Source organism: Cajanus cajan, chromosome 6, assembly GCF_000230855.2.
Source record: "Cajanus cajan strain Asha chromosome 6, NIPB_CcT2T_4, whole genome shotgun sequence".
Taxonomy (NCBI): Eukaryota; Viridiplantae; Streptophyta; class Magnoliopsida; order Fabales; family Fabaceae; genus Cajanus; species Cajanus cajan.
The window spans coordinates 8,349,495-8,360,454 of NC_138522.1; the positions used below are offsets into that span (position 1 = coordinate 8,349,495).

General features: G+C 34.2%; 1 protein-coding gene across 1 annotated transcript; it reads right to left on the reverse strand.

Moving 5' to 3' along the window:
- Positions 1–988: 988 nt before the first annotated feature.
- On the reverse strand, positions 989–3,667 carry LOC109811094 (U-box domain-containing protein 19). The gene is made up of 2 exons (XM_083076667.1): positions 1,489–3,667; positions 989–1,352 (listed from the first exon to the last, which is right to left on the reverse strand). The coding sequence occupies exons 1-2, from the start codon at positions 3,505–3,507 to the stop codon at positions 1,293–1,295; spliced, it is 2,079 nt and encodes a 692-aa protein (XP_082932793.1). The 5' UTR covers positions 3,508–3,667; the 3' UTR covers positions 989–1,292.
- Positions 3,668–10,960: the final 7,293 nt, after the last annotated feature.

The window sequence follows — 10,960 nt, forward strand, 5'->3', positions numbered from 1 at the left end:
TTTGCAGAAAAATTTGTAGGAACAACATTTCCTGCAAATTTTTATGAAAAATTCGTAGGAAAAGCCGCATGTAATGAGAGAAATTCTAGTAGTGAACGGTGTAACAATTATTGTTATGTCAACTACAACATTAAGAACTCACCTATTAAAAAGTTTATACAACTATTTCAACAGTAAAAAATTAATATTATTTAATTAGGGTTAAGAATAGATGTACAATTTCATACCTAAATTAGTACAATATAAATTGATTTCGTTCATACACCTAAAAGAAGGAATATAAAATAGCTTGAATTGGATAAAATTAAATGAAACTTAACTAGGTCCCATTTTCAACATATTTTGTTTCTCGAGTTACTGTGCATCTAAATATGACAAATACAAAAAACCCATCAATTTAACCCAATATTTTAAGCAATCTACATGAGTTATGGTAATATTCTAATACTGATCAGTTCCATTTTTATAGTTAAAAAAATACAACGGATCTTGAAATCAAATTTTAGCTAAATTATGTGTTCAAAGGAACAAACTAATGAAACATATTCCTAGCTAGGAGAAAACTTAAGTCACGTCCATATCCAAAAGACATTGACGGTACTAGTAAGATTTACATTTGTTTTTGAAAATTTAAAAACATTAATTTTGACGAAATTCCACCATACCTATATTATATCAATCTAGTTTTAGAGTTTGTGGAAATAAGTTATCAATATGAATTATTACGTCAAATAGCTAAAAGTTATAGAAGCTCAAACTAGCAGCTACTAAAAATTCACTTCAAAGTTGCCTCTAAAACATTTGCAAACACGCACAGCAAAAATCTGGACCGTGGATTCTCTATCTTGATTTCTGTGCCGCACCATGACTTAGCTGTAGAGGATCCCAATAACAGTTCCATATCCTATACGTGGTTTTTCATGTTCTATGAAAAGCTAGCAGTCATAGTGAAAGTACGTGATTTCCTACTTCTCATGAAACATGCATGAAATTTGAAAGTACCATATATATGTATTATTATGTAATCTCTCCATGAACTAAAAGAAGTATGTGATTCCTCCAACAAGTATCAGACAAGTTCACTTGAGTTCTATACAGAAGTTTCCAACCTCGCGAGAATTACACAGCTAGCTGTGCCCACGCGGGTTCACAGAAGTAATTATAAAAGTTTTCGATAAGTTTCACTGTGGTTTCGAATTTTCTTGACGCTACACTTCTTGCTTGATGGACAATCCTTCACAGAGAGACCTCCCGGGACTTGGGGCTAGAGAGATCTTCTAGATGTGCCTTTACTAACATCCCCACCATGTCATTGACGCTCTGTTGGTTAACATAGGGAGTGGCTTCACGTTCTACCAATTTTATTATACATTAAAAGCAAAAAAAAGGAAAAAACTTAGCTCATTGGGTGAAAGTGAAACACATGCAGGTAGCCTACAACGATATTATTAGGAAGAAAACGCTACCAAGTTAAACAGAAGAACCCACCTTCTCATGAGAATAGCTCTTCTCGCTGAAGTCCAGCACAACTTTGATTAAGGAACGCGCTTTCTTGGCCGCGTGAGGAGTACCATCGGTAATGAGCTTATAAAGCGAGGGCATAATGGAAGCGTCCTTGGAAACAACACTGGTCACTTCTGCACCAACATTGACGCACAATGCCAGCAAAATGGAGGCGCAGTACTCCTTCCCCGCGCGCGACGTAGTGGATTGCAAGATCCCGGTCACCAACGGCAACGCTTTGGCTCTAAAAGCAGCGCGAGCACCTTCAACCTTCTCCACCAACGCCACGAGAACCGCCAAAGAATCGGTCACGAGATCACGTTTATCCGAAGAAGAAGAAGCTAAGATATTAACAAGCGCAGGAACCGCACCCGCGGCCAGCACCTTGGGGTGATTCTTCCGGCGGAAGAGAAGCCCGAAGATGGCAACCACCGCGTTGCGTTTCTCGGAGATTGTTCCTTCCTTGACCATCTCCACCAGCGCCGGAATAACCTCATTTTTCTCCCCCATCAACTTTCTGTACTCTTTCACGGAGGAAAGGTAAAATATAATAACAGCTGCCACGTGGCGAGACTCTGGACTTAGCCCTCTTTTCAGCACATGCACAATGGGCACCAACCCTCGACTCTCCACGATGACTTGTAGACCGCTTTTATGCATTGCGAGTTTCATCAAAGCGTTGATCGCGTTCTCTTGCGCGGTGGTTTCCTCCGTGGCCAGAAGATCCAACAGCGGCCCCACCGTTCCCATTTCAACCAGACACACCCTGTTGAAAACGTTCGACTTGGCCAACAAACGAATCTCGTACGCGGCTTTGTTTTTCTGTTCCTCGGTTCCAAACACCAGCCTCCGTGAGATAAACCACGACAGAAACTGCATGGCGTGCGCCGCCGCAGGACTCCCCGCCTCGCTGGTTCTGATTCCGGTTCGGTGGCTCGGGTTCGGGTTGGTCGAGTTCCCATACGTGACCCCGTTTTTCCAACAGAATTGTTGGATAAGCTTCTTGAGCGCTGCGTTGGGGAATAATTCTGTGTTTGTAACCCTCTCTCTCGTTTTGGGGCATATCATGTTACCTTGTTTGAACCATTTGGTAATGGAGTCTCGGTTGTATGTTTGGCCGGTGGAAATAGTGACAGGGTCGGTCATTATCTCAAGAGAAATCGGACATCGGAAATCTTCAGGAACCACGCAGGTTAATGTCTCCATGTCGTGGTCCTCTTCGGATTCTTCGGTTGTTGTTCCACATTGAAGATAATCTGAATTCTCGAATATGACGACCCTAGAGTAACATAAAAACCCTATTAAAGCACTCAACAAAGTTACCTCGTCAGAGTAGCCCAATTCCTCCTCGAGGAACTTGACTTCGTTGTTGCAAACACTCCAGCTTTTAATTCCAACGTAGTGAAGCACCGCCTTGATGGTTTCCACGTGAGGCTCGACTCCTCGCTCGAGCTGATCCAGGACGAAACGGAGTCGTTTCGTTTCGCGTTCGTCGTTTTGGTGGAATTCTAGCTTGGCTCGCTTTCCTTGCTTGGTGAGTAATTCCGCCATCTCTTTCACCTCGCCGGTGATGTCGATTCCGCGGAGGGGTAGCGTGTCCAGGGAGGCGGCGACGGCGCGGATGAGGAGGCGGAAGAGCGACGCCACGTGGCGCGATTTGGCTAGCATGAGGAGCCGCGCGCCGTCGCGGGCGCAGTCGTGCATGAGGAAGCGGATTTTCTGGAGGGTGACGTGGAGGTCGGCGAGGCAGGGGTGGGGGACGGCGAAGGCGGCGCCGTCGTGGAGCTCTTGGAAGAGGACGAGGAGGATGTTGATTTGTCGCATGGCTTCGGCGGCGTTGCGGCGCTGGGTGGCGAGGGAATCGGGGTGGAATTGGGCGGAGATGGTTTGGGTTAGGGTGATGAGGGAGGCCAGGAGGGTGGCGGGGGAGATGGCGGCGCAGGGGCGCACGGCGGGGAACGACAGGGGGCGGCGGTGCTCCGCCGTTGGATTGTTAGGAGCCATTGGGAGAGTGAGAGAGAGGCAGAGAAACTACTAGGAATTGGAATTCTGTTTGCTGAATATTCGATACTAGAGTATAAGATGGGTGGTTTTGAGTTTATTCATTGATTGGATTTCTTTTTCTTTCTTTTTTTTTTTTTAAACAGGTGGCACCGTGGTACCGAAGGTGAGTTAAGATTGATGAAAATAAATTGATTAATGGTTAATATATGTTTGTTAGTGTTTACAACCTGAAATGATTTTTTTTAATGATTAAAATGGTAGGTGGGATTATGCTTATCTATGGCTAATGACATATATCTATTTAATTGTTAGTGAAGTTGTTTAATCTGATTGAGGATTTTATTGGCTAAATTAAGAATCAATGTATATACTTTTGAATTGTTCGTGAAGTTATTTAATTTGATTCAGGATTTTATTTATCAATTAAAAATCGATATATTTTGAAAAAAAATATCACTCGTAGATATGTCATTGTCAAATGAATTCATAATGATTTAGAATATGGATCAATTTATTATTGGTGTTCAGTATTCTTTTTGTAGTACTCCTTCTAAAATTATATATAAATAGAAAAATTAATTTTATACATATTAAAAAATAGTTAAATGTATTTAATTTTTATGATTTCATATAATGTAAATATATTTATTAAAATATTTTTAATCATGTATATTATTAATAATGTTCTTATTTATTATCTGAAGAGTATTTTTGGATTAATAATATTTATTTATAATTTAACTCGAATTATATTGTTGGGATGAAACAAACCGCATATTCATTTGCGTTTAGGGGTCGTACGGAACAGTGAGGGCGAAGTGTCCAAGGTTGTGTTTGGGTCCACAACAACAGACACTACATTACACGTGGATACATGAACTGCCGACATAAGCATTTTAGTTTAGGGGGAGTGCACATTATGATATAAGATTACGGATTATACGAGAGATGAACATGGTTTTAGTTTGAGTGCAACTAAAGTAAGGTTATTAAGCAAAGATATAGATTTGAATTTTATAGATAAGAAGAAAAAAAAATACCTGACCGTCTAAAAATTAGATGGTGAGATTTTTCAGTAAAAATTAATTATCAAGAAAAAACATGATGATAGTGATACTTCAAATGATAATGTTAAAACAACTAGCAACAGAGAGACAAATCTTTGCGACATAGTCATATTTGATTCACAGGAAAAGTATGCCAGTTGATTAGAATATTGATTAAACAAATAAAAAAAGTAAAAAAGGATGCATTTATTAATTATAAAATAAACGTTAAAAAAAAAAAAAGCGGTTTTATCTTTAGATCCTTAGCATTTGAAAATTTCTGTGGACTTTCATGTTGAGCATAACGCATATTTCAAGGGGAAAAGTTTGCCTTACCAAAAAAAGACAAAGTTTGTAATCTCATTTATGGAATAAAAATCAGTTACTGCCTATTATTTTATGTGTAAAATTAAAATTTAGCATATTATTTAATGATAACATTTAATGTATGAAATAAATAATTTTTTTATATAAAATCATTTATTATATAAATTAAAGTTATTTTATTATATTCTTTTAATAAATTAAATCAATATAAAAAATATTAATTTAATTTAAAGATGAAAATAATAGTAATATTTTAAAGACAATAATTTGGTTTAAAATTTCAAATAAAACATAATTTAATTAAATTTTTTGAATATCCTGAATATTTGTCAAGGGAGAGGATTAGGTTGAGATGATTTAATAGAGAGGTTTTAATTGAGTGTCCACCAATCATATCTCTAATAAGTTAGGTAATCGGACCCTAAGAAATTTTTTTTGATCAGCAAAAAAAGATGTATTAATATTAAATACACAAGGGGTACCAAAATTCATTAACAAATGATGGAAACAAAAAAACTTACCACCCATTTTAGGTTAGATGTCATTTGCCTATGAATAAGTATGAATTACATGTTAAACTAAATTCATATTCACATGTAGGCATAAAACAAAAACCTTACATTTTCATCACTCTCATCCTTTTAAATTTGACAACTATAAAACATTTGACATAAGTGTTGTTAAACATATGCTAGTAAGATAATTTGAATAGCAACCCATGAGTAACATTTCCATTTTTGAAATACCTGCGCCATGTTGAATTATACCCATATATTAAATGATATCATATCACCTAAGGAATGTTGACATAAATCCGACTTGAGACCCATATCTAATACAAAATCTTATCTTTATTAGTCAAGATCATGTACTGATAAGTAACTACCTTATCAAATTTTAAAATTCTCGAGGCTCATAAACTCATAGTAATCAAGTGTAAAAACTTTAATCCTAGAGCAAGGACGGACATATTACACTTTTGAATGTTCTGGCTTTGGTTGAGTGACTAGATTAACCTTAGACGTTCTTTAGACCAAAATATTTTGGTGCCATCATGGAACTACAGTGAAACTTCTCCTACGCCTTGAGGATTATCAATTGAAGAAGCTATAAGGAGGTTTGTGTGGAGATGACGAAAGGAACAACATTGAATCATAAGGCTCAACATCCAACAATGGAGGAGTTGATGGCCTTGATCAACAATTTGAGAGAAGAGAAAGCCCAGGCTAGGGAAATAGAGGAAGTTATTAGGAAGGAGAATGAAGAAATCTGCTAAAGGGCAGATGAGATGTAGGGGACGATACAAGGTAACCTTAGGTCAATGGAGGGAGATTTGACGATCGAGGTATCAAAGGACTTTAGGCCCTTTTCAGAAGAAATCGAGACAGTGCCCATTCCAAAAGATCATTGAGTGCCTCAAATTGATTCGTTTGATGGAACTTTGGATTCTAGTCAACATTTGACGAATTTTTGTGCTCAAATGTTGATTTGTGGTGGAAATGTGGGGGTACAATGTAAGTTGTTCATGAAACCCTAAAGAAAACAGCTTTGGACTGGTTCAGCAATCTACCAGATTGATCAATAATTATTTTTGACATGTTTAGTCTTCTATTTGTAGCTCAATTTGCTACTAATAAAAGAAATCCATTGATCACACCAGACCTATGTGATTTAAAGCAACAATGGGGAAATATTTAAAATATTTTCTCTAGAAATTCAACAAAGTTTCCATAAGGATTGCATCTTTGGATGAAAAAAGATGGCGATAGTAGTTTTCCAGAAAGGTTTGTGACCCATAATATACTTGTCGAATCCTTAGAAAAAAAATGAATTACCAAACAATGACTGAGGTAAAAGCATATGAGTTAAGTTACATAAGGTTAGAGGAAGATCAAATTAGCAAGAGATTGAAATTAAAGAAGATAACGAGTTGGTGACATAAACCAAGGGAAGGCGAGATCACCTATGCCCTAAATCCAATTGGACAAAAAGAAGGGATTTTTTGGGTAAGGATAACAAAAGGGCGGAACATTAGACTCCTTTGCATGCTCCTAGGCAACATATTCTTAGGGATGTGAACAATGCTAACCCATTTGCTTTTCCTACAACAACTGATCTACAAATGGGGTTGAAAAAGTTAGAGTGGTATAGGTTTCATAAAATGTTTGGTCACAACATGGAGAAACGTTTGTCCTTATTAGGCAAATTGAACACTTCATAGAATAGAGACATTCACCAAAATTTGTTAAATGAAGGTATTCGAGTGGTACTGGTCCAAAGTAGAGAAAAATGATGAATGATTGAGATGGTAAAGATCCACCCATGCCTCCTTCCTTGGTTAGAGGGACATCAAGTCATCAACATGCAATATATAGGAACTTTAACGCGATTGTTTGAGGCTTTGTAGGGGGAAGCATCACGCTGGCAAAGAGAAAGAGATATGTTTGATTGTTAATGACAATAATGGAAAGAAAAGGGAGTCAACATCTCACTCACTTTCTTGGATGCCAACTATGATGAAGTGTCACCACATCAAGATGACCTAGTTGTCATTTCAACAATACTGATGGGTTTTAACATAAAACGCATCTTAGTGGGCCAAGGTAGTTTGGTAGACATGTTATACTAGGATGATTTCATAAGATTGAAGATCCTGACGGACCTCTTAATGCCATATACAAGAGCTTTGGTTGGATTCACATGTCAACAAATCATGGTTTGGGGTTTTACCGACTTAAAAACCACATTTGGTGATGGCAAGTAGGTTAAGACGTTAGTGGCACAATATTTGGTTGCGGATGTCCCATCCGCAAACTACATTCTTCTCAATAGGCCAACTTTGAACAAATTGGGTGCAGTACTGTCAAATGCTCATCTAAAAGTTAAGTATCCTAGGAAAAACAGTTCAATAGGAGTGTTTCGTGTTTACCAGAAGGTGGCAAGAAAATGTTACGAAAATAACACGTAGAGATGGGAATAAGTTAGGGTAAGTCAGATTTGAATATACAGGCTATATCTGTTCAAATTAAAGTCTAAGTCTGACATATTATCTATCATAGGTTTTTTTTATAAGCATGACCTAGTCTTTTAAAAGCCTTGTCTGGCCTAATAACTTATTTAAAAGCCTATCTATATTAATGATGTTAATTAGGCTAATAAACTTAAATTTTTTAAAAATCAACAAACTTATCTTTAAAATATAGTTCAGTTAAATTTTACAAGAAATATAGGGAGAAAGTGATTTATTTTCTATTGAAGGGACAATTCATTTGTAGTTATTTTTGCTAATGTATACTCATTTACAAGTCATAAGCTTATAAACTTATAATAAAAAAATTGTATAAAAAAATGTTTTAAATATTAATAATTTATTTTTATTTTATAAATTTATTTATTTATTTATATTTTTAATAATATATTAATATTAATTTTTTATTATATTATATAAATAAATTTATTTTTCAAATATTGTTTACTTAATATTATTGAAATTTAAATTTTAAAAGAAAAAATGAATCATTTTTTGCTGGAAGGACAATTCATGCTTAATCATGTATATTGACATACATTCATGCATAGATCATAAACTTATAAACCAATAATTTTTTTAAAAATGATTGTATAAAAAAATATTTTAAATATTTATAACTTGTTTTTGTTTTATAAATTTATTTGTTTACTTATATTTTTAATAATATATTTATATTAATTTTGTATTATATTATAAATAAATAGGTTGATCTATCAAATCTAATGTACCTTTTTTAAAAGCCTAAGATTAACTTTTTTTATATAAAATAATTTTTTTTAAAGTCTGAACTTAGTCTTTTATTAAATAGGTCAAGTCAAGTTAGACCAGGCATTAAAGAGCCTAAACCACAGGCCCCTATTTAAGACCTAGTCTATTCTCAACCCAAATTAGTACTTGAGTCAGAGGGAGTGTTCAATCATAGAAATTCATCTCAAGAAGTTCGATTTGTAGAAATTAACACTAGGTTTTGAAAGCTTGTATTTTTATTATTTAGTATTCCCTTTGAATTTTCATTTTTTTTTTCGTTAAATTTTGTTAAGGAAGCCTTTTGTTTTCAATTTCACTTTAAGTTGATGAAAATGTTTTTATCTAAGTGAACTTGCAAAACTATGATATTCTATAATTGGATGATGACTATGTTAGAATAGGACAATCAATGAGTAGGACCACTTGTAATACGATAGCGATCGGCCACTGTGATTTGAAATGACTTGGAGAATTGACAAGTAGAACCGCTTGCAACATGACTGTAATCAATCACCGTGATTTGAAGTGACTTGGAGAATCGACGAGTAAGGCTACTTGCAATATGATTATAATCATCCACCATGATTTTGAAGAGACTTGGAGAATCCACAAGTAAGATTGCTTGCAACACGATTATAATCAACCATTATGATTAAAAGCGAATCAAAGAATCGATGAGTAAGATCGCATGCAATACGATTGCAATTAACCATTATGATTAGAAGCGACTTGGAGAATCGATGAGTAGGACTACTTGCAACACAATTACAATTGGCCACCATAGTTTGAAGCAACTTGGAGAATCGACAAGTAGGACCACTTGCAATATGATGGCAATTGACCTCTAGGATTAGAAGTGACTTAGAGAATCGATGAGTAGGATGACTTGCAATATGATTGCAATAGGTCACCACAGTTAGAATCCACTTGGAGAATCGACAAGTAGGACCACTTACAACATGATTGCAATTGGCCATCATGATTATGAGCATCTTGATATTTGGCTGACCACTATACCATCTAAGTATTTTGTTAATTCGTATTCGTCTAAGTATTTTATCAACTAGTATTCTTCTAGGTATTTTTCCTATTTTTGTACCATCCAGGTATTTAGCCCACTATTATGTCATCTAGGTATTTTTACGACTGTATGCTTTTGAGTTGAAACAACCAATTTGTAGGCTTCTTTCAAGTGACTATGTGATGAAATTAGACATTTACGATCATGTACCATTTAGGTATTTTGTCGACTTGTATTTTCTAAGTATTTTGTTGACTAGTATTCTTCTAAGTAATAAACAGATTAGTGGACTATTCACATGTTTAACTGACTATGCATCCCTTTTAAACAATAGTTAAGCCCCTTCGTGCTTTGACACACTACAAAAAAAAGTCAATTTAGCCACCGAATTTAGCGACTTATTTTTTTCCGTCACTAATAGCGACATAATTAGCCACCGAACCTGATTTGGTTGCAAATTTTATTTAGCGACCAATTTAGCGACCGAATTTTTTAGTAGCAAATAATCGGTCGCTAAATCGGTCGCTAAAATAATAATTTTTTATTAAAATAGCGAGGAACGATTTCGGTCGCTAAAAAAATAAAAAATATTATTATTTATAATAATTTTAGCGACTAAATTAAAATCGGTCGCTAAAAAAATAAAATATTATTATTTATAATAATTTTAGCGACCAAATTAAAACCGATCGTTAAAAAAATAAAAAAAATATTATTATTTATAATAATTTTAGCGACCAAATTAAAATCGATCGCTAAAAAAATAAAATATTATTATTTATAATAATTTTAGCGACCAAGTTAAAATCGGTCGCTAAAAAAATAAAAGTATTATTATTTTATAATAATTTTAGCGACCAAATTAAAATCGATCACTAAAAAAATAAAAATTATTATTATTTATAATAATTTTAGCGACCAAATTAAAATCGGTCGCTAAAAAAATATATTATTATTTATACTAATTTTAGTGACCAAACTAAAATCGGTCGTTAAAGAAATAAAAAATATTATTATTTATAATAATTTTAGCGACCAAATTAAAATCGGTCGCTAAATGTAAATTTTTTAAAATTTTTAGAAATATATTTCTTTTAAATGAAAGCAAATATAAACATATATAATATTATTTTTATAATGATAAAAATATTAATAATAAGAAATAAAAATCAGTACCTCCTAATAAAATTAATTTTTTTTTAAAATAATACAAATTATATAATTTAAAATAGATAATTAATATATTATGATGTATTAAAAAATGAGAAATATAATGCTATA